Source organism: Bombus impatiens, unplaced genomic scaffold (assembly GCF_000188095.3).
Source record: "Bombus impatiens unplaced genomic scaffold, BIMP_2.2 scf_0263, whole genome shotgun sequence".
In the NCBI taxonomy this organism is placed as follows: domain Eukaryota; kingdom Metazoa; phylum Arthropoda; class Insecta; order Hymenoptera; family Apidae; genus Bombus; species Bombus impatiens.
This window is the reverse complement of record NT_176682.1, coordinates 416,693-441,277: the sequence shown is the minus strand read 5'-3', so window position 1 is coordinate 441,277 and position 24,585 is coordinate 416,693. Positions and strand designations below refer to the sequence as shown.

The following is a 24,585-nucleotide window of genomic DNA, read 5'->3' as shown; positions in this document are numbered from 1 at the left end:
ACACAATTCTTTTACTTGGAGTCTTTTTATAAACCTCTTCTGGCAGTCGTTTTCGGTTTCGACAAACACCAAACGATATTCCGCTACGAGACACAATGAATTTTGTGCAGTTGTGATGACAGTGTACGACCAGCGAAGTTTCATCGTCGACCATTTCTAATAAGGAATTTCCTCTTCTCCTTTCCTCTTCCTTTTATTTTTTTTTTCTTTTCTTTTTTCTCAATGGCGACGATCGTAATTGCGCATCGGGAAACATGTCGACTGTGGCTCGATCGAAAGGTTTATTAGTATAGTCCTAATATAGGACAGTGAATATTAAATATTCTACTCGATATTATCTGTGGTATCGTGTAATACTTCGTAAATCTAACGATTAGAATTATTCTACGGCGCTGTTAATCGAACCGAGCGATCATCCACTTCAGATAAAAGTTCTTAATTCGAATACATTTCAAACAAACAGCCACGATTATTAATTCTCTCCGCGTACAATTCTATCGTTATTTTCATATGGTTAAATACAATCGTAATTACTATTAAAGATCGTGTCGTTTCGTAGACACAACCGCACGAATCTCATTGCAAAAATCGTGTGCAGAATTTAATGAAAGAAAACAGATATTTACTTCCTTACGCACGAACATAATACCATCTACCGACGTAACAAAGAAAAAAAGAAAAAATTTAACAAAAGCGTGTATTTGACGGACACAGTATATACACACTATCTTTTACATTTGGTTTCGTGCGGAATCAGCTTGAAACCGACTGGCTTGATTATCAACGCCCTCAGACTTGTCTAGCGAAATTTCACGCTTCATTTTTTTCACGCTGTGTTATCTTTGATAGAGAGGCATTCGTCGCGCGAGTGGCGAAGTAGAGAAAAAAAAGTACGTTTTCCAATGTCCAACGTCGATTTGGAACACGAGTTCAATCTTTATATAATCTTTAATTATCTACCGACTAAGTTTCCATACTATACTCGATCGTTTCATCATACGAATGCCGATGTCGAACGACTTTATTCGTACACACGTGAGCAGATTCACGTGAAAGAAATCACAAGTTCCGATGGAATCACAAGCCTCTGTTATTTTCTGAGAAGCTTCCGTCGGCCCTGCTACGATCTCTCTTTTCTCCTCGTTACCACGTCTCTTTCTTTTACGCGTTCCAAACAACAAACAAAAAAGAACAAAGACATCCGACAAAAGTAAAAATGGTTCCGTCAACATTCTGTTTGTAATTTCTTCATTTATTTAAATCATCTCTTTAGACACGTGCTGAAACTGAGAACCGTAACAGGGATTTAGATATCTTTTTATACGCTTTATAATCTGTAAAACAGGCGAAGGACGATCCATCTGAATCTACAAACGCACGATTAGTGAAAAATTAGTGAAAAATTCCTACGAATAAAGTGATTACTAAATAAGACGTTTAGATTACATGAAAGTATCAAAGATATAATTAGAGTAAGGTCATCCGAAGATTATTCGACGTCTTTTTCAAATGGCACTTCACCTTAGTAAAATTACTAGAAAGTCAATTTAATAGATTCCTTTCTTTTTCCTGTCCCCCTTAGCCTTATATAGATCAATTCGTAAATAAAAATGGATCGTCCCGTGTGTATCGATCTTTCTTAAAATATCAATGAACAATCCGATCCAAAACATTCGCGAACGGAATTCAATGACAAGAGAGAAAAATGTGAACTTATAAACTTCTGCTGTATCGGATAATGCGGTTGACATTCTAAAAGCGAAGAACAGCTTCTTGCCAGCGTTAACCCTCTGCAGTCCAATTTCTTTTCGCGTGTAAAAAGACAGTTTGGAATAAATTAACTTTCGCGATGCCACTATAATCGATCTACCATTATTCCTTGCGTGCTGCTCCGCTATGAAATTTATCCGCGATTTATTTAAAGTAAAAATCTACCATTGGTACAACATTTTCTAATCTATCGTGAACATCAGCATCCAAAGTGTTAGATGTTATTTCTCGTTGAACAAAGGAAATGCTCCAAACGAAAGAAGAAATGTATTTTCGTTAAATGATTAAATGGAGCGCAAAGGGTTTTGGCAATGAAATCAGTACGCGTGTAAATTGTAAATACATTGACCGCTTAACGAGGTAGTTTCATTGTTGAATCATTTCGTTCCTCCTATCTTTTTTCTCTTCTTATTCTTTTTTTTTTTTTTGTTCGATTTCTTTTTGTTTCGTTCGTATCGCCTTGCTTGTTTTACTTTTTTTCATTCTCGAAATAGCCTCGGAGGAAGTTGTCAAAGGCAAATGGAGAAACACGAACACCACGAAAGTAGCGGATGTGTCCCATGGTAGTTTCTGATACCATCGAAAAGACATGCCTCGAACGAATGCGCGTACATGTTTATTAGTTTCTTGGAAATCTCGTTTTTCCTTTACGTCGTTTTATTTAAAACAAAAAGAGAAGGAAAAAAAACAAAATCGTTTGAACAATCGTCGTACTGGAAACAAAAAATACAAAGATTTCGAGAGATACTCTACGCTACTAAATGAACGAGGTTCGTTAATCTCCTTCCGTTTATTTAATTTTACTGACTAGAGCGTCGATCGAGTTAATACATAAAATTACCTTTACAACTAAAACTAAACGAACATCGACGAGGGACTCTTTTCTTCTCCTCCATTTTTTTTTTTTTTTTTGTATTTTCCTTTTGTCATTTTTTTTTTTTACTTTGTGTTTTATGAAATTTCACTTCGCTTGGAGTTCGAATTATTGTAACTGCTTCTCTTTTTTTATCTCATTTCCGCGTCTTTTTCGTTTTTGTGTACAATGTGTCATTTTCTTCTTTGCTTAAGCATGCAACTGTATAACTTTACTTTTTTTTTTTTCTTTTTTTCATTGCTTCACATGCATTTGCCTTTGATTTTGATTAACGCGTCGTATCAGTCACCTTCGCTTATTATCAAGATTTGAATATATCGTTTTCTTTTTCGCTTTTGTTCTTGTTTGTATCATGTTTCATCGTTGTTGTTCTCTGTATAGTAACATTTCGTGCAAAAAAGAAAATGTATAAATGTTGCATCCGACCGTTTTCTTTTTCCGTCGACTATAAAAAAACAAGCGTGTTTATTCGCAACTACCGCATTAAAAATGACCGGCAATCTTGATCGACTCTCGTAGATCCGTCACAGTTTCACATAGAATTCGTAGTAAATATGAGAATGTTCGATAGTTCGATGAAATCGCTCGATAAGTTTTCGGACAATAGTTATATAAATCATGAATTAGAATCGTGTACCCGGTTGTCTTACATCTGTTTTTTCCCCCTTAATGTCCATATCTTTCTAGCTCTATCATCGCTCGTTCGAGAGAAGTAAAAGAAAAAAGAGAACGAAATATGAAAGAAAGAAAGAAAAAGAAATAATGACACTACTAGTAGTATTATATCATGACACAAACTTCGAGGTTCGATCACTTAAATCTGATATTGATTGTTAGAAGGTAATCAAGTTATGTATATCATACAAGACGTGTTACGCTTATTCTTTCAGCGATACAATTAAATATTAAATAATTATAGACTACATTCTCTCCGTTAACAAAAAAATTGAACTTAGTATACAGTCTGTGTACAAAAAACCAGGATTTACAATAGCATACTAACCTCAATGTATAATAGGAATATAATAATTTTTATCACATATAAAAAGCAGTTGCATATGTACATATTCTGAGTAAGATTAGGTACCATTATTATTATTTTTAACCGATAGTAGCTATTATATAATTTGGTACACTGTTTAACGTAGATATTTGATAAATACGAACAGTATAATCAATATGTCGTTATTTCCTGGTGTCTTGACATAGTCGTTGATTTTCTCATCGCACGAATTCCTATGTATACACACGGCTTGCTTTATATCCTCATTACACGTGACTTTATTTTCTCTTTTTCTCCTCCTCTTTAGTATTATTTATATAATATCTATATAACACATGTTATTTAATAAGTCAGAGCTATGGCCAGTTCATACGTTAAAGGATCGCAGTCATCGTTTATTCTCCCATGTTTCGTCGTTTATCCGTTGTATGCCCGATAAAATGCCGAACAGTATACAAGCAGTATAACATCTAACACATCTGTCCTTTTTCTTGTCGACTGAAAACTAAGAATCGATTTATAATACTGCGAAAAGACCACAGCTCTTTATTCTTAACGATGGATCGTACCTTAGAACGATACAAATTAGTGTTTTTTCTTTATATTTGTTTCATACCCTTTTTGTGTCGCTACCGTCACGCTTTCTTCAATTCCTTCTTTTATTCTTTTTCCTTTTTTTTTTATTTGTTTTTCATTTTGTAAAAATTTGGACTTCGAACAAGGCTTATTTTTCTTCCTCGCGGCACTGCGACTCGTTATAATAAACACAAACTGATCCATCCATTTTGCCTCCTTCTTTTTCTCTCTTTTTTAATATCCATCTTTACTATTTAAAGTAGAAACATCCCGTCATAACTGTCGTTTCTTATCCGGATAACTTTTTAGGCGGTCAACTGCACCGTCCACTTGAATTTCATTCGATCAAGTTCTTTTTCGTTAATTTCTCATAAGTAGCCGAAAAAACATAACAGACAAAAATATAAGCAACGAAAATTTGAAGCAACAACTCGATTCTTAAATAACTATCTAAGATACAAAATGGAGTCGCATGATATCAAAGACACAACTCTTCTTCTCAAATTTGATGAACTGAAAGAAAGCACAATGGGAGGCATCTTATTGGTGTATGTTTAGATTCTCATACAGCACAAACGTCTGCATCAGAGGAGTGGCTTTCCTCTCTTTATTTTTCTTTCTTTTTTCCTTTTTTTTATATTTTTTTTCTTTTCTTCTTTTTTTGATACTCGAGATTAAGTACAAGGAAATTTTTTCGTTTACTTCGTCTTGAAAGACTAAAATAGTGAAATATCGATAGATGTGTAATTTTTCTTTTCTCTTGACTTGTTAACTCTGCTCTCTTTTCAATTAAATCGGAAACTACTGTATTTTTTAGCCTTATCCTTCGATCGTTAGAAAGTTTCATTTTTTAACTTTTTATTAGTAACAAATTTACATAGACATACGGAAAGTTAGGTTCTTTTTTTTTATACCTTTCTTTTCTATTCGGCAGAGACGGGATTCCATAACACTATTCGCTATACATTTATACAATCTTATCGTATTCCTACACTTGAATTCGTATGCATTAATCGAGGCAAGTGTAATTCTTATCTAAATTGTTCTTTTTTCCTCTTTGTATCAATTTCTCTTCAGAAGATTTCTTTCTACCAAAACAACCTTCCTTTTATCGAAATTCAAAAGCACAAATTATTATATAGATGCAAAAAATGAGGAATGCACGAACGTTAGGAGTAAGAAAAAATTACGATGAGAATTCTCGTTGCCTCAACTAATACGTAGAAATTCTGTTCTTACTTATTTAATAATCGCCTGCTGTTTCTAACATCGTTCTTTTTTTCTCAATAGTGCAGATAGCTATGCCACATCATATCATTCATGAAAGTAACTGCCCACAATAAAACTCAGATTGCAAATGCAAGTTCGTGAATACCAGCAAATAAGAACAAATCTGCGAGTTATATCTGTACAGGTGCCTCTATCGTTCGGCACCAAGCTGCTGGCGCAGTAATGTCTAAATATCTTGAAACAGTTTCACCGAGGCAGCAACTTGGTAGAACGTCAATATGTAGCGTTCATTATGGATCCTGGCTGGTATTTTGTGACGACTCACAGTTCTGTGGACTATGTAACTGATGAGCTGGTGGTGTGAGTATAACCGGGGATTGGGACCAAAGGGGAGTATGAACTGGAGATGGTCTAGGCTGAGATTGTTGTTCCTCTTGCATTTGTTGCATTACAGTGACGTCAGGATAACTGAAGAAAGAAGCAATAATGATTTATGTTTTAAATAAGGACTGTATAATGATAAATGAAATTAAATAAAATTGCTGTTTTTGAATCTTACCCTATACATCCCCATACTAAACTACGTCTCGATCGCAATATGTCTCTATTCTGTGGTTGGTACTTCTCTGTCTCCTCGGTGCAATCTTCGCTTGCATCCTCTACCTCCTGTTCTTCATCCGGACAAAGTTCGCATGCTCTTTCTAATGTCTTCTTCGCGCTATTACTACGCTCCAAAACATAACCATTCGCAGAGTCATTGGATTGAGCTGGTGGAGACCAATTACTATACGCATGAGTATATGGTGCCGCAGAAGCATACGGTCTCTGAAAATAAAATCGATATTGTTTAATATATGAATCTCTTCTTGTAACTTCATAATCAGCTATTATTATTGTTCAATACTTTATCGAGTTCTTCGTGAAGCCAGTCGGTAGCGTGTATCCACTTCCTCTTCAATTCGGAGCTATGATGCAGGAGCTGATGTGCAGGTCGACACTTACTGAAGAGCTGCACCATGCATTTAATGCATTGATAACCTCTTTTCTGATAATGATGTTTACTTCTTTGTATTATCTCGAATAAACCTTCTCTTTCATCTGGTACACCTAATGACAATTACATTTTACGATCTCATGTTTTAATGCCTCTTAAATTAAAAACTTATACCTGCAACAGTTGTACCTTTCAGAGCATTGTGAACACGATGAGTTTGCCACGAGTCCTCCATAAGAAGTACAGCAAGTAATAGGTCAGTGTGATGTTTTATTTCATGTGCGAAAGAAAATCCAATCTGCCATAATAATTCACTAAGAACGGTTCGTGATACGTGAGGATTCTCCCAACAACAATATTGCAATAATTTCACTGTATCTTCAGTAACGTTAACGTCTGCATCTTCGATCAATTTTTTCATATAACTAGATGACAAAAATTGCAGTTTGTATCAATATACTTTATACTTTACATATTTACCTTTTATCTATATTTTTGTCACATTTTATTTAAGAAATACCTACCTGTTCTTAACAAAGAGAATATCTGCTGCCTGCGGCTGAATAGGCATCAAATATTCATTTTGACATGCCGGGTCACCATATGGGTTTGGTAAAGGTGCTACGCCTGACTGTGCAAGACTTGAGTGTGCTTTCGATGACACGTCGCAACAGCGTATCAACATACTAACTACCTGATGCAATTTAGTTAATTCAGGATACTGATATTTTATCGTAGGTCCGGGTCCTTCGTCGATAGCAACCAACATAAACGTAACCGGCACATTTAACTACGATAAAAAACAATTATAAATGGCATAATCTTATTAAGTGATTTTACATGAGAAAAACAATGTATAAGTTACCTTAAGCAATTGGGCTTTTTCAGCTAGACCAAGCGATGCGTATGTGTGAAACAGAGAGAAATAATGTGGTAAATGGCGGCCATGATCTGAGATTTCACGGTGAAGTAAAGAAAGTACTGCATGCAATAAATGATCACTGAGTGTTGCTGTTGGATCTAAAAGTATAGCTGGAAATAAAGATTTATGAACAAATATTTCAAATTATATCTTATTAATCTGTTTGAAAGAATGATAAATATAACTAAAAGTCTTACTTGGTGCGTTTAAACTAGGCGGCACGCATGGGCCATCCAGTAAGGAAATGTGTGCGAGAAATACCAAAATTTTGAGAAATGCCGTTCGAACTTCTGTACTAGGACAGCTCAAAAGATATTCGCAAAATCTAAAGACAATAAATTCATTTTGTTAAACAATAAATTCTCTTATATTGATACATGTATACTCAAAAAAACCCAATACCTATGTGGATGATTAAATAGGACATTATGAGCAAACCAGGATCGCACTGTTTTGCTACTACGTAAATGATGACAAACGATGTCATACCAATCCGTTGCGTTACCGCGTAAAGTTTTCTTAGTATGAAAACCTGTGTAAAACAGGAATCTCGACGCTAATTGCACGGATAGCATTGCAAGTTCTTCCTGCTCTGGATTCTACAAATATAATTTTTAAAGATTATATGTTTGATACAAACGTTGAAAAAAATTATTTGCTAAATCGACTTACAAGTTTTTCATTCATATTTTGTCTATTGATGTTATGGGGATTACAAGATACAAGTTTTTTAATAAATTGAAAATATTCTGCGCTAAACTGGTTTCGATTATGCATGAACTTGATATTCTGTTTTCTGACACTATATTCGATAGCTGGGGGCATTTTCATAACTCCTAGTTTCGTATCTAAAAGTTATAACATTTTTATAGTAAGTAAATATAACTTTTTAACAAACAAGAATTTCAAGCAGTACTTACACAAGGATAATTCATTAACACTTTTCATTAAAGAATTTTCTTCTACATCTAATCTGGTATAAAATAACATATAGGCATTCCACCATCGTTTTTGTTTTCGGTAACTCATTCTTTTAAGCATATGATCAAATACTTCTCCTAAATAATCACCACCGAAACATTGCGACTTCATTTCTTCCTCTTCCTCCATTTTACATTCCGTAACATCGCCATCATCGAACTTATACCATTTTGCAACGCCATCATTTTGTCTAATACAAAATGCAATAATAAACAAATATGTGTTAAAACCATTATGTAAATATTAATGTGTGGATACATAAATATTTCAATACCTATGTAGGATATACGAATAATAATGACCACCACTAGCCTGGCCACTATGTACTACGATGCCTGTTAATTGATATTTAGTACAAGTCCCTTTCACCGATTCCTCGTAATCACAGTCTATAACTTCTCCCTCCAGTTTAGCAAGCCCAGAAACAGTATAAGGTTCCATATCCAAATCTCTTGGAAATTCAAAATAATCATTAAATTTTATAGCACAAACTCTTTCGTAATCATATTCAAATCTTTTTAATTGTATCGCTAAAACAGGTGGCAACTTCTTTACACATAATCGTTTTACTGTTACGACCTAAAAATATAATTTGTTAATAGAATATGTAATAAATGTCGTGAATTATGCGTAAGTGCTTTACAAATATATGAAGTTTATACCTTTTTATTACATTTGTCGCAATGATAAGCATCTGCACCTTCCAATAATTCTCCTTTCACATATTGTTCAAGAGAGTCCAGTAAATTACTATGATTCCTAATATCCACACTTATCAAACTAAACGGCTCCTCCTTGGAATATCTGAAGATAATGTAATGCGGTATTACAGTTTACCGAAAAAAGCAAAATTTAAGAATTAAGAAGGTACCTATGAGGGCAACCTTTGCAGATTTTCTGGTCACTATATGAACCACCAAGAATCTTGCTCATTATCTGTTCATGTCCTAAGGCTTTCAGTGCCTCATCTAAGCTTTCCACTAAACTCATAAAAAATTCTACTGCATCTTGTTGTTCTCTAAGATTTACAGGCTCACCTTGAAGTCTGAAAATAATATTAATAAAAACATCAATAATGACATGAAGATGATAATTACACTTCGACAATTATACATTTAACAATATTTACAATGTAAATGTAAACTTACTTAAAATGTTTCCAAAGACCTCTAGGTATATAATATTGTAATTTGCTATATGCTAGATGACCAAAGATTGCTTGAACTTGCTTTAAAATACCAATATTATATTCCTTTCGAGATTCGTCTGCTCCACATTTTTCTTCATTTGTATCATTATCGTTTGCTTCTATCGTTTGTTCTCCTTCAATTCTTTCTTCTCCAGAAAAATCTTCGTTCAAATCTGTCGCTGCACCTTCCGCAGCCAAAAGTCCGACTCTTATACTTTCAACCATGTACAATTGTTGTAATACTGAGTTCATGTAACAAGTTGCACCAGCGTTCTTTAAACCTACAAAGCCTTTCAGTGGCCTAAGCCCGACTGGTGGTAAATAATCCCATTCTACTAGCGGTTCATCTCTCTCAGAGTAGAACATATCAGTGAGCATTGTGACTAGAAGTTTCATGTTAGGTACACAGCCTACACAAAGACCTACAAGTAAATCAAATGCTGCGCTAGTCGATTGAGGAGTCGTGCATACTGGGCTCGCTTGCGAAGCACTTAGCTCTCCAGTGCTACGCAGTTGCAGCATAAGACGCGATGCAGGAAATACAAAATCTTCGACTAATTCCTTGATCAAATTTACGCCGTGTTTTTCATCAGAGCCAAGTTCAAACTTTTTACTCGGAGGTAGAAAAGCTAGTAATTCTTTAGTAAGACCAAGATGACCTTCAAGGACAGCTTCATCGACTTGACTTTCTCCAGTTTCTTTAACATTGTCTCGTACTTTCTTTAACCATGCTATTTCGATGTTCAATAATGTTTCAGCAGTCAAAAGAGGACATCCTGACATGTGTGCAAAGTTTAGCAGCCTACATAAAAGCTGAAAATACTCATGACTCTGTTTTGCATGCTCCATAACCGTAGTGTTTAAAACAGTGAAAAGTAGCGTTATTGCAAAAAGTAATGGCTGATGACCACTACTGTACCACGTTGATATAAGAAAAAACTGTTCAGCCGCAGCCATTCTAACCACTCTCGATGTACTCAAGAGAACAAGGTCTATTAAAAACGTATGCCACATTTTATCTCTTGATAATGATTCTAACGCAGTTGGATTCAGTACCAAAGCGATTGTCAGAACTTCTAATGCTTCTTTACATACTAACACATCGTTATTGTCAGGATTATTTGACGTTTCCTTTTCATTTATTTCGTGAAGTGTATGGAGCATCTCAGCAGAAGCATTTATATTATTTAAATTACCTGTCGATGCTGCCCATGCTAGCCTAATTATGGCACGAATAGTAGCTACGTCTGGTAGCTCCCAGGAAAGGGCTTGCATAAAAAGTTGCCGACATTTGTCAGATTCCGCTGCTCCACATAACATTCGAAGCGCTAAATGCTGCGCCAAGTTCGTTGCTACGCTTCTCAACATATACTCAGTATTCTGATTAGGTACACTTTGTAAGGCTTGTTTCAAAACCGCTACTGGGCCTCGATTGTTGTGAACATGATTATCATGGTTTTCCGAAATACCAGCTTGCTGCACTTCATCCATTACACAGGCCATCACATTACCCACTGTCGTTAATAAGAGTTTACATAATTTTAACACCGTTAAATACGCTGCTCGTTTAGTAGTTTCGTCTGCATTTGGTAGAAATTTATTTTTAGTTAACATTTCAAGAATAACACCAGCTTCGCCACTTTTTATAAAGTTGCACTGAAACTCAAACGCTCTTTCTGACATTGGATCTAAAACTGGCATTAATAAACTATATAAAACCTGAAATACAAATAATTTATTACAAATTACCCGAGAGGTATACATAATAAAAACACATATAAATGTTACAAAAACTTTACCTCTAAATTGTATAAAACTTGGCTAGAACTTGCAGTAAAAAATAAAGAATCTACTGTAGTATTTTGTTCATTACAAAGAGCATTATCTAAATTGTCGTCTTCTTTGCAATGACCGAATAACGACTGCAATCGTGATACAGTAAGTGTATCTGGTGGCACCAATTGTAAGAGGTTCCTTGCACCATCGCGTAATTGCGCATGTTGAAGACTACATCCAAGATCTGCTAACTGAAAGAAGAATGTAGCATACTGCGATCTTTGCGATATGACCTATAACAAAAACAGGAAACTTTTAAATTTTCAAGTTATAAGATAAACATCTAGAAATAATATTGCACTTATAATGAATTGTATAAAAATCTTTTTTTTTTATATATGAACGCAAATTAACATACCACTCCGGGTAAACTATTTTCTGCTTCTGCATCTGGCCCATCATATGGATGGTGTGGAGAACTGGTAGAACTATCTGAGCTACTATCTGGCGAACTCGGTAAGTTGCTGTTTACTTGACTTAGTTTTGCAGACAACAGCTATATGAAAAAAATTTTATTCTTTAATTACTCTGACATTACTATGTTTTACAAAAAATAGATATTAATATATACCATCTTATCCCTCAATGGAGTTTGAGAAAGTAATTTCCTGTCATCTGTTGACTCCAAAGGTTCTCCATTAAGAAATAAGTCAAGTTTTACATTTGATCCATTTGCCTTAATTCTGCGTAATATTTGTCGCCTTAATGACCCCAAAGTGTCGTTGCTATGTGTAAATATCTCTATATCATCCACATTACGACCAGGATTCGCAAAACGAATGATAAGAGATAGGTGTTTCCCACGAACTGCTCTGTAATCAAATAAAATAGAATATTATTGTTATTTTAGAAAATTCATCATTTTTACAAATAAATACAAATATTAGTACCTATGTAATGGCAATATTTTTCGTTCTCCTGGAAATGTCGTATCACATTCATTTATATATTCCTGTAACACTTTCATAACACGGCACATTTTCATAGCTTCTATTTTAATTTTATTTGACATTTGCTGTTCGCGTTCTTCCCTTCCTTCAAGGTATACTTTACTCAAGACAGATACAGTATCATAATGTGCTTTCAATCTGTCCATACACTCTCCTATATATGTCACGTGAAACGCCAAAACTGATGACTGAAGTCGTGGTCCTAAATTAGTATTCACTTCTTTTAATAATTCTATAGCTCGATTTGCTATTTCTTCAGGGCTATTGGTCACGACCTGAATAAATAGATGCATAAAAATATGTAATGACACAAAATACTATTACGATCATAAAAAATAATTAGTATTAAGTTTTACTTACGCGCCACAAATAATCTGTACCAATTAGGTCAACGTCATCCATTAGAAACGTTCTCCTTTTTAATTTTAATTTTCCTTCCTTAGAATTGACTGCCTTGAAAAATCTTTCATAACATTTGATACCACTTTCCGTAAGTAATGTCGGATCTAATTGTAATATATTATTTTGGAAAAAGTCCTTATTTATTGCTGGATCAAGATCTGGTTCATCTCCCATTAATTTTGAAAACCATTTGAAACATGCTTCACGATCGGATACAAATACACCTTGTTCAGCTAAACATTGCCAAATTTGTTCAGCTTGATCCGCGCATAACCATAGTTGACCATCCTACAAGAAAAACAGATATAAACAAAATTATAAAGATCTACAACAAGTCATTATTACAAAATAAATGAATACAAATGTCACCTTCAACAAGAAACGGAGGAAATTAAGTCTTTCCTGTACTTGCATAATATGATTGTAGCGACCATCGTGCATGTAAGTATTTCCATCAATGTCTGGATTTTCCTTAACCAACTGCCGCATTTTATCCATATAATTTGTTAAACTGTTTGTCACGAGAATTACTGCAGAATGTTCTGCTTGAAGTCGTTCTATAACATCTTGCCTGTAGAATAAAACATATTAGAAATAATGCCAATTGTAAATTGCTTTAAGTTAATTATTAACTTCTACATCACTATTTAGATAAATATACCTATAATGATGGTTCCGTTGACCATGACATGCTATATTAGGGTTTGGTTCATAAAGGCAGCATATTTCCCGAATTTGTTTCAACGCAGGCAAAGCCCACTTATCACTATTCTTTAGTTCTTCCACGCATTTGTCTAACCAAATTGTCTTTTGAGCATCCCTTTCTTGTGAACACGAATAATCAAGAATTTTTACATGAGCATTTAATGCTTGATCCATTATTTCTGTAGGCACCTCGTCAGAATGAGCCAAATTCCAAAAAAGAGTTAACACCTAATATTAATGAAAAATACAATTAAGCTTAAGTAAAATCAATAGTATATTTTATATATACAGTGATACGGAATTTTAAATAATGTAAAAATGTAACAATGTATAAATATAATGTAAACATAAAAATACCTTATGTGCCATTACACCATCTTTATCATCTTCTGCTAATCTCCGAATTAATTCTAGTAATTTTTCTCCTTGTTTCTTATTAGCAGTCTTCCAACTCATCTAGAATAAGAAAGATTTTAATTGAGTTATAATAATCAATAGAATAAGGATTGTTATAGTTTCACAATATTGAACACCTGAAAACATTCGAATAAGTGGTCAAGTTGCTCAGGACTAAAATCCCAAGCAAGTTTGGCTAACAAATCATGAACATTTTTCACAATAGCTTCGTGTTTCCCGGCTTGTGCTGCCCAAACAGCATCTAAATCTTCTAAAGTTAATGCTCGTTCTTTTATAATAAAGCGTAAAATCTTTTCCAACTTTTCAACATATTGAGGCTGATGTAACGAATCTCTTAAAACAATTTCTAATACTCCGTTTTCCTTTATCCATTTCTATATAAACAGAATAATATTATTTATCAATATTTGTCGATATGATTTACAAATTGAAACAAACTTTAATTGAACCTACAGCCATGCATTCCGCAGTAAGCCATTCCTCTTCTTCAACAATTGCATTTCGATGTTGGTAAAAACTAACAGTGGCGATGACTTTATTTACTTCATTTAAAGCATTCATTTTTCCATTAAATGAAGAAATTTGTAAGAGTCTCAATATCATTTTCAGTCTCAGAATTCCCAAATTTTTAATCATTTCCTCTTGGTGTGGTACTCGTGAAACTAAACATTTGGCGGCTTTGATTATAGCTGATATTGCATCATTTTTTGATTCATTTTTCGCCTCCTTCTTTAATTCCTCATCAGTTAAATTATTCAAAATTACAGGCACCATTTCCTATAAACATAAAAATGTCCAATCGGTATAGATTCAAATGTAATTGAGTTGTTTAATACCTTTCATAAAATGCTTACCACAATAGGCATCAGGTATTTAACTATTGTGTGAACAGTAAGTAGTTCATAACATAAACCGAAAGGTCTGATTAAAGCGTAAATAACTGGTACTGTTAAATTTCGGCCGCTCTGAAATCTAGAGAGCAAAATTTCAAATCCGTTAAGGCTTCCAAACCTGTAAAAAAAATTAAGTAATTTATAATTTATATGTCATGTATAAAATATAAAATCATAAAGAAATATTATAATAATATCACTTATCAACCTATTTATGAGATCCACTAGCCAACCACGAGGACTTCTTGAATCAGGAGGTGGCCTTGCATAAAGCTGTTCATCAGGAATATCACTTCCTGGAGGGACAGTTTCAGAGACCCTTGCAGCATTAAACGTATGAAATCTGAAATAAAATTTATAAATCAGTATAATATCAGTAATACAAAATAAGAAATTAAAAATAACATATCTTCAGTTACATAGGAAAAAATGTAACTCACTTATTACTAGGATTAAAAACCATTGCCAGCAAATCAAGAAGAGGAAACCAGTCCTCATCTAGTTTCAGGATACATAGATCCACTAACCGCTCACAGTTTGCATTAATACAATTTTGAATGTTCATTTTCCAACTACTTACTGCATCATCAGTCAATATTTTGGTAAAAGAAATAGTGAGTCCTTCTCGAAAAAAGCGTTGACACGCTTCACTTTGTACATCAATTCCTAAGTACAAATTTGCATTTATTGTTTCATTGAAACAAATCATTAATTTATATTTAATTATTTACTCGATTAAATAAAATTTCGAAATTGCTTATTATAACCTTTTTTACAAAGATCGATACTGGCTTGTAACAGGCACTCTAACTCTTGTTCTGGCAGAACTGGTACAACCCATCGTGGACTAGATATTTTTTCATGAAGCATATTGAGTTTTGCAACAGGAAAATCTGGCTCGCCATGGAGCTGATTACTATCCTCTACTGAAGCTAAGGTATCATTGGTGCATTCTGTTTGTACCACATTCTCCGTGAGTTGAAGTCCCGACATTGTGTCAGCTAATTGTTGTGGGCCCGATGGACTGTGCATCTATTATTATACATATACACAATATTAACTCAATAATATGATATGATTTAATAATGTAAATGCATATAAATTCACATTATAACAATTATACATAAAACAATATGGTAAATTTTGCAAACGAAATTTACTTTAAATATAGCTTAAACATAGTTTAAATACAGTTAGTTTAAATGAACAATATATGACTAACTAATATAAAAATAAATTATATACCTGTGTACTTTGCTGGCTGTCAGGAGGGTCTATGCCTACTCCTTGGCCTCTTGTGGCAATCGTCATTTTGTACGCTCTTTGCTATATTCCAATTGTCTCAATATCTTTTGGTCCAATAATCGCACCACCAATAACAATCATCCAACTCATTCACTGACATTAAATATAATTATACCCTAAAGGCCTTGTTTGAATAAACTATACCTACATTATCTGAAACAAAATAACAAAAGTTTCATAAAAAAAAAAGACTAAAGTTTGTACAAGTTATTGTAATAATATTAGACATTTTCAAATATAATCTTTCAATACAGATCTAACAATTAAGAAGCTATAACAATAGTAGGACAATAAATATTACTTAATCTTGTAGAATACTTATGTTAGTAAAGAAGTTTTACAACAGCTTAGTATATCCATCAAATATTAATTCCCTCATTATTCTATATATCATTAACAAGTGTACTGTTATTTATAGTCTAATACTGTATAGATATAAATTCTGCAAAAAACGGGACGGGCCGAAAACATAAAATAGAAAAACATTGAAAAACATTGAAAAAGTTAGCCAATTGGAAAACTAGAATGGACGAAAAATCCGTAAGATAAGAACCATGTAATTCGAGCTCGCCTCGAGGGACACCGGTAGGTACACCGCAATATTTCAGAGTCGAGCAGCAAAAAATTTTAACGAATTTAAATTTTCTTGCGGAGGAAGAACAACATAGATAACGTAGAACGTTTCGCACATTCTATAAATCGTATGACAGCATGATCTTATTAAGGTTTCAGCTAACAAATTTCAATTATTCGCCTTGATCTGAGCGAGGAAACGATTCTTTCATAAACGTTTACTAGTCACTCGGATTCGCACGTAAACCAGTAAACGAAACTAATAATCACGTCCAAGGGTCTCTGTATTTCTTTGGAATTTCGCAATTCATGAAAGGTACGATGTCATGTCGCGAATTATTTCTCTATCTCTTTCTCTCTCCGGGTCTGTCTCTCTCGCTCTCCTCTCGATCTCTTTCTCTCGCTGCTTCTTTTTATTTCTCGGGTGTAATCGTCAAACGTACCGAACTGTCAACCGTCAAAAATTAGAATCAGGAAATGAGCAACCCGTCGTCTGCTTCCTGCCGATCGAAAACCATCATCGTACTTAAAGAACTTCACGAACGATCGTCGCTAAATTAGCTTGGAATTACGCGTGAAATACGTATACGGCGTGCTTACAAAGGACTTAACGTCGAGCGGCGACGAGAACAGAAATCTCGATGTTTCTCATCTATGCGCCACTTCTTTCCACGAACAGTCAGATTTCTTTCGATAATTAGAGATAAATGAATAGATCCCACGTAACCGGTACCTATGCAATTTCAACAATCCTCGGTGTGTCCAGGGAGCAACTATTTTCGCCCCGTTCACTCAACCGGGCCACCTCCGGACAAAATGGCGGCCATCCTAACGATTAGCATTCCCGTATTAAAGAAAATCTTTTACAATTTTCTTCCCGAGAGTAATCCCGATTCCGTTAAACAACGTGCCGTGACACACAGAACGTTCCTATTATCACCGATTATCGCATCAAACTTCTATCGGGTAAACGCACCTTTACATAGTAAATGGTGGTAGAAATTTGTTGCACTTTTTGACGTGACGTTGTAGAACTCACTGGCGAATCTGTAAACACGACTATCTTACGGCGCTACCGTCGTCCCCGAGTTAAAACGACCACTGACACTACATTCACGGTGCTTCTCGTGCATTTCCTCGCTCATTCAATTTCGACCAGATTGTTTCTTTTAACCCTTCTTTTTTTTATTTCTTAGTGTTTTTAATCGAAACATTCTTAACCAAATTACTATAAATAATTCGTTCCCTGCAATTTATTTTTTGTTAACTATGTAGAATTTTATTGATATGTATGTGTACAAATATACGAATTTTTCAACCCCGTATTGTCTTGCCGCCCTTATTATAGCCATATTTCGGCCGTACTTCCTTTATTTCTTTGTTTTTTTAGTCGAAACATTTTTTCCAAAAACTCTTCTTCCTATAAATAGCTAGTTTCCTGTGATTTATTTTTTGTCGTTTATGTAGAATTTCATGTGCACATGTACGAATTTTTCAACCCCTACTGTTTTACTTGTTTTAAAAAATTTAATACTATTTCAATACAAACAAATCTTTTTTTAAATATCACGTCGATTCAAATAGTAATCTATACACATGATATAATTTAAACGGATTAATAAATTTAAATGAAAATTTTTATCGAGAATTACATGCGTATATATTGTAATACAGGAAAAATACAATTTCATAAAAATATATTACATATCGTTGACATCTGTTGTTTTTAATAATTTATTTTCATAAATTTCACGTAAGTATACACAACATTGGCGATTGTGATTTTTTTTTTTTTTTGATGTAATTCATTTTATGAGATACCCATCACTTGTTAATTAATCGGTAATTTATATGTATATGATTCAATGTACATGTCAGAAATAATGATACATAATTTTTAGTTATAATTTCACGAATTTTATAAAAATTCGACGTAATCACACATTGTACTATAGGTTTTCCCAATTGTATTTAACTTTTGTTCATTATTATAGCAAAAGAAATGGAAACAAGGTAAAAGAAATGTTCTTTTGTCTATTGACTTGTACAATCTATATTGTACAAATTCTCTGATTGCTCAGATAAACCTAAAAATCTCAATATTAGTAAATATTAAATTAAAACAAGTAATTCAACAACTATTATATTGTTACAGAACACAGATTGTTGTTAAATGCTCATACAACAATCTGAAAAATAAGCGAAGGTAACTTTGAACATCATTGAAGAACAGCACTTTAAAAAATCAACTAATTCAAAAAGCTATATTTTCTTTATTACTTAAAAATGTTCCTTTAGTTGTGGAATATAGTTGGTAATTTTTTGGCAGTTTTCTTTCATTTATTTGTTACACTGTGCCACGTAATAGTACTTTTAATCTGACCAGTCTTATAAGCCTTGACAGCAAGAAAAATATAAAATCTGAATCTTAAACATATAATGTAAGGCACAAAACAAAAGTATGTATAAGAACGAAAAGTTGTCAGGAAATACTAGTGCAATACTCATGAAATGAGTGTAATAATTATGAAATCACAAAATGATATGTCTATATCTAACCCTCGCTAAATTTTCATAAAGAGATTGATAAAAACAAAAATGGAATAGTGCGCAATAATTTATAAACATAAAAAGTGAAATGACAGCACCTGTCTCCAGGAACAAATTTTATGTGCATTCGGTTTTATAATCATACCATTTTTCTTTTCCACCTCACATTTTCCATCACATATTATGCATTTTATACGGGGTAAATCGCTATTGCGAGTCACATTTCAAAGTAATTCCAAGATAATATGATTCACCCTGTACAATTTTTTATTTATCAAATGTAATATCAAGAAGATTACTGAAGTGTCTTGTAATGCAACATTGGTATACAGGGCTATATAATAAGGAAGCTTGGTCGTCATTGGACTGTTTTCCAATCTTCAATGCCCATTCTTCAATGTTATTTCGAAATATTACTTAGAATAAAGAACCCATTAAGAAAGAAAAAAAATGGTTTCATTCCCAAGTATCAAAGGAAGGATTTAGCGATGGACCATTTCAATTTCATTATCATCGCTCAAAAAAAAACTTATATTTTTAAATCTTAATATCTTCAATGAGAGACATGGAAACCTATTCCATCCACTTTCAAAATTTAGTTTGTTCCCGCTACCTCTTCAGAATGAAAATTTTATGTACAGCCAAACGTAACTTCCGTACGTGCGATATCGTATGTGAGAGACCGAGATCATTTTCCGTTATTAAAAGAAATATTTAGACTTTTCTTTTTAAACCGCATACATATCCATAATTTGAAATGTTCATCATAAAGCAAGCTCTTCAAGTTCCTTCATTAAATCAGCTTCTTTCTTGATCTTGTCTAATTGATTGATTTCTAATTGCTTTCCAGCTACTAGCAGTTCCTTCAATTTTGAAATCTGCTCTAGTTTCTGTAAAAAATGAGGAATAATAAACAGTTAAATAAATTTTATTTTATTACTGAAGTAATAGTAACAGAGATTCTTACGCTTTTAATTTTTTTAATTTTCTTACTCCTCTCCAGATTATCACATTCAGGAACATTTGTATTTAAATTCTGACTTTCTGTACTTGTAGTAACTTGTCCATTTGTACTTGGATTGTTTGATTGAGAAGATGCTAAGGATTCCGATTTCTTTGTACCTTTCTTTGCTTTTTTCTTTGCTTTTGTTATAGCTACAACAAATATTGGATACATGTAAAATAAAATACCTATTTTGTATCTATAATTCTACGCTTTTAAATTTATCTAACGCTTTGAACCTTTTTTCTTATCTTTGAACATTTCATCATCGCGTAATTTAAAACTAATAGTTTCCCCTCTGGCAGAAGGTGGTCGATACACTTGTTTTGATGCTGCAAATGAAATGAAACTCTAATATTAAAAGATAATGTCGACTAATGTAGTAGTTCTATTGTTCTAAGGAACATTATGAAGAACTCTTACCTTGTGGTTGACTAGGAGCAATACCTTCAACAGCTTTATAACTAATCGGTTTTTCTGGAAACGTTCCTGGTGGAAAGGTTTGCCATAATACTTCCCAAAGTTCTTCTTGTTCATTCCATGGTCGTTCGTATAATAAAGTCCCGGTATAATGCCAAATCTTAAATCTAAATATGAAATATTTATCGGATATAAATTAAAATATAATTATCGAAATCGTACAAAAATATAAAAGATTTACCCATTCCCCATTCGAAGTCTAGGTGCGGTAGTTGCAGTCATGAAATGTTCTCCATCCGGCGACCATTGAAGAAGCGTTGTATCAGGAGCTTCAGTTTTAGCAATTAGTTTTCTGTTAGCTACGTCCCATAACTCGATACCACCACGGAGATTGCCAAATCCCGTCAAAATTAGAAGTGCAAAGTGGTTAAGAAAATACAGTTCTTAATAAATAAAAAAAGAACTAAATAAACAAGTCATTTAAAGTTATTTTAGTAGCATTGTAAAGTAATTAAAGGATATTGTTCCCTTGAGGATTGTAATAAATGCTATTCCGATGCAAAGCACCAAATTCAAATATTGGTTCACACTTAAGATTAAATAGTGTAGCTTTAGCTGGCATAAAATCATATATAACACAGAATTCATTATTTTTAGGAGACCACTGAACAGCATGTATAGGGCCCTTATTACCTAATTAAGAAAAATAAAAAATTACGTTTTGGAGACAAGAAAAAGTATTATTTCATAAATAAAAACAATAATAATTAATAGATCATAACGTACTAAGCATAACCATAGAAGTTTCTCCTTTTGTACTAAGATAGTGTAAAGTTTGTTTTCCATAATATGAAGCGCCTGTTTTGTCAACCTCTGTGCTCGTCATTAATAAAACGCTTGTTCCATTATTATTCCAATAAATGTTTACTCTGTCCGCCTGAAAATAGAAATTATAGAATATTGTGTACTTAAATACATATGTATGAATTTTATAATAATATAATACCTGGAAGAAACTTTTGTTTGCTAAAGCTTGTGTGGATTCGAACTTCGGATATTGAAATAGCCTACCAAATGAAGGCTGATCCGATTTTCCTGTAACGTAATAATACTGGATATAAAAAATAAATTATTAGCTAGATTGTAATAGTAGCATAGTACTTTACATGTAATGATGTAATTAATAATTTGGTATTTAATGTGGAGAGTATTTATTCGTCTTATAAAGATATGATATTAAATTTACTGCAATTCCAAATTTCATTTATAGACACCTAAGAATCGCAAGTATATTGAAACAAAAAATAATTACCTGTTAAATAAACTTTATGAATCCCTAAAACTTTATGAAAGTACTTACATATAAAAATGAGCATGCAATAATCAGGAATATTTCCCATTAATGTTGATCCTGATTATATATTCATACTTGTATATTTTGCAAAATACCATTATGTTTTAATATTCTGTAGTACTTCTTTAAAATATTAAAGTATTCTATACAGATATAATTATCTTATAATCTTCATTCCATTTGTGTATTACATGCTTGCCACACATATTTGCTTCATAATGAGAGAAACTGAAATAAAAAAGTATTTCATAAAATATGCCAATTTTTTATATGATTTATGCTTGAACTATATTACTAATAAACATTATATGTTTTAATCAACCAAACGGAATTGCTAATTATCAGTTTTAAATCATTTTGTTTGTTATATTGAAATTTGTATGACTTCTCTTAGTTTTTATGAAGCACTGATGTTTAACAACTAATAAACTGCATGGTTACATGATAACAACTAAGAAACTAGTATACTCTCCACATATAAGTACCTTGATATAATATACATGCATTTGTTTAATTTAAAATTAAATAAATACACAACAAAATTTAATTACCCGGCATATAACAGAGAATATAGTATGGAGTATTACTTGGTGATATACTAAATCTAGCAACTTTGGCTACATTTATTCTGTACATAATTTTGTTAAAATTGACATCTTCATATAGAATGACATCTGCACCAACTAATAACCCACAGATCTTTTCATCACTTGTCCATTGAGGTTCCCTAGATAGATATAAGGAAAATAAGTTCTACCTATTGTTTATGTTTATCTTAAAAAAGTAGATAGTTTTTTGGTAATAATAAATATAAGATTTTTATAAAATTTAAACATTATGAATGTCATTAAAATATGAAATATTTATTAAAACTGTATTTTTCTGATCACATAGATCACACAACGTTAAAAGATAAAAAGAAATAAATAGTTTGCAATAATTGATGAATTTAATATAAATTTTAATTAAAAATAAAATAAGTATGTAATACATTACCAGTCTGATTGTTTTTTCTGTATAAAACTCTTCACCAGTTCTCCAGTTTCTGATCTCCATATGTGAAGATTTGGTGTTCCTTGAGGATTTGATGTTGTCGCTGCAATATACAAATTAATAATATAAGTATCATTTCCATATTCAAAATATTGAAATATAATGCAAATAAAATATATGTTAAAAAATTTTATATTCATCTAATTTACTACAAAGTAATAAAATCAGTGAGATAAAGTTAAATATATAAATAAGATATATAACATATAAAAATAATTAAAAATAAATAATATAAAATTAATATAATACCAATGAATGGTTCCCATGTCATAAAATACGTGCTTCGAGTGGAGAACTGAATCGCAGAAATTTTGGGCCTTTTGATTTCTGTAATAATTTTCCATGTAGAACAATGTAAAATCTTGGTAGTCACTCCATTGACCCATGCAAAATAACTTCCCTCTGGGCTAAAAATCATTGCTTTACATGTTTTACTGTCATCTTTAGGAAATGACTTCACTGGTTCATACGATGGTGGGCCTTGTCCTAAGCTGATTCCAATGGAACCTCTCACTATAGAAAATCACATTAAAATATTCTAAGTTCCTTTCTCATTATTAAACTATTTATTACATTTAACGCATGAATAATTTTAATAATAGTAAACGTATAACATGAAAAATATTATGTATATCTTAAAATAAAAAAGTTATTAACATATATTCCTAATCCAGGATAAATTTAAATATCCACGAATTATTTATGAAATTAAATGAAATTGTCGGAAATAACTATACATGTAAATACATTTAATAATAAATGCATTCTGATAACGAAGTACCACATGACGCATTTTTTTAATCATAAATGTGTTCCAGTAATACAATGCCACATGACGCATTTTTGTGCAATCAGATATAGTGTAATACGAACTTGTGAAGCATATCATGGATAGATGTATATTCTATGCATGCTAATATCATTTAGAAAAAAATACCAGTAAAAATTTGATGTTAAAGTAAGAAAATTATCAATAAAAACAATATGAAAATTCTTACCAGCAACACAAGGAACAGTTAACGCCATTTTACCTCCGTTACCATGTGGTACCGTAATATCGAGTATCGACCACTCTTGCCAGACTGAGGAATTTGTCCCTTGAAAAGGATTTCTTGCACATGCGTCGCCAACATCGTATGCAAGAAACACGTGCGCTCAGTACCGTAGAAACTAGGATACATTCATCAAATTTTCTTTATCATCTATTTAAATTTGAGTAAAAGCAATAATATATTTATACAATATAGCAGCTGTAAGTGCTATAATGTATATAAATAAGTTAATATATTCATTATCAGATATATTAAAAATAGATAAAATATCATTTATGTGTATACCGTGATATCAAAATACGTGTATCAATCTTTTATTTGAATATCAAAAATAATTTTCTATCAATTAACTACGCTTGCGCAAATGTTGAACTAGTAAATCTATTATCGACTAGATTTCTCGATTGTGAGTGATTATCCAGCAAATCGATCTTACTTTTTCAAAAATATTTTATCATTATTACTTTATTTTAAGTTATAAATGTATTGTAATATTGTAAAATTTATAGATTAATATTTAAATGTGGTCTATC

At 32.5% G+C, this 24,585-nt stretch overlaps 2 protein-coding genes across 6 annotated transcripts; both read right to left on the bottom strand.

Annotated features, from left to right (window-relative positions):
* Nucleotides 1–1,231: 1,231 nt before the first annotated feature.
* Nucleotides 1,232–17,726, bottom strand: LOC100744486 (probable ubiquitin carboxyl-terminal hydrolase FAF-X). 5 transcript variants are annotated; one of them, XM_012384484.3, is made up of 30 exons: nucleotides 17,597–17,725; nucleotides 15,988–16,200; nucleotides 15,510–15,774; nucleotides 15,183–15,408; nucleotides 14,951–15,085; nucleotides 14,704–14,860; nucleotides 14,303–14,626; nucleotides 13,966–14,223; nucleotides 13,790–13,888; nucleotides 13,389–13,660; nucleotides 13,097–13,298; nucleotides 12,686–13,015; nucleotides 12,266–12,600; nucleotides 11,947–12,187; nucleotides 11,734–11,871; nucleotides 11,339–11,608; nucleotides 9,499–11,258; nucleotides 9,222–9,395; nucleotides 9,013–9,154; nucleotides 8,625–8,929; nucleotides 8,290–8,540; nucleotides 8,042–8,217; nucleotides 7,772–7,968; nucleotides 7,567–7,694; nucleotides 7,313–7,479; nucleotides 6,972–7,237; nucleotides 6,637–6,872; nucleotides 6,358–6,551; nucleotides 6,013–6,278; nucleotides 1,232–5,921 (listed from the first exon to the last, which is right to left on the bottom strand). In XM_012384484.3, exons 2-30 carry the CDS (start codon nucleotides 16,051–16,053, stop codon nucleotides 5,744–5,746), a joined length of 7,758 nt encoding a protein of 2,585 aa, XP_012239907.1. In that variant the 5' UTR covers nucleotides 16,054–16,200; nucleotides 17,597–17,725; the 3' UTR covers nucleotides 1,232–5,743. The 5 variants fall into 5 exon arrangements, with proteins under 5 accessions (XP_012239907.1, XP_024222733.1, XP_003488787.1 ...); XM_003488739.4 differs by having other exon boundaries at nucleotides 5,744–5,921; nucleotides 6,358–6,560; nucleotides 17,597–17,726; XM_012384479.3 differs by lacking the exon at nucleotides 17,597–17,725 and adding an exon at nucleotides 17,221–17,567 and having other exon boundaries at nucleotides 5,744–5,921; nucleotides 6,358–6,560.
* A 614-nt stretch (nucleotides 17,727–18,340) lies between these two features.
* LOC100744609 (eukaryotic translation initiation factor 2A) lies at nucleotides 18,341–24,180 on the bottom strand. Its single transcript, XM_012384533.3, has 12 exons — nucleotides 23,999–24,180; nucleotides 23,250–23,513; nucleotides 22,944–23,043; nucleotides 22,499–22,674; nucleotides 21,600–21,688; nucleotides 21,380–21,530; nucleotides 21,116–21,286; nucleotides 20,835–21,009; nucleotides 20,597–20,760; nucleotides 20,413–20,505; nucleotides 20,138–20,325; nucleotides 18,341–20,060 (listed from the first exon to the last, which is right to left on the bottom strand). Exons 1-12 carry the CDS (start codon nucleotides 24,024–24,026, stop codon nucleotides 19,935–19,937), a joined length of 1,725 nt encoding a protein of 574 aa, XP_012239956.1. The 5' UTR covers nucleotides 24,027–24,180; the 3' UTR covers nucleotides 18,341–19,934.
* Between the last annotated feature and the right edge of the window lie 405 nt (nucleotides 24,181–24,585).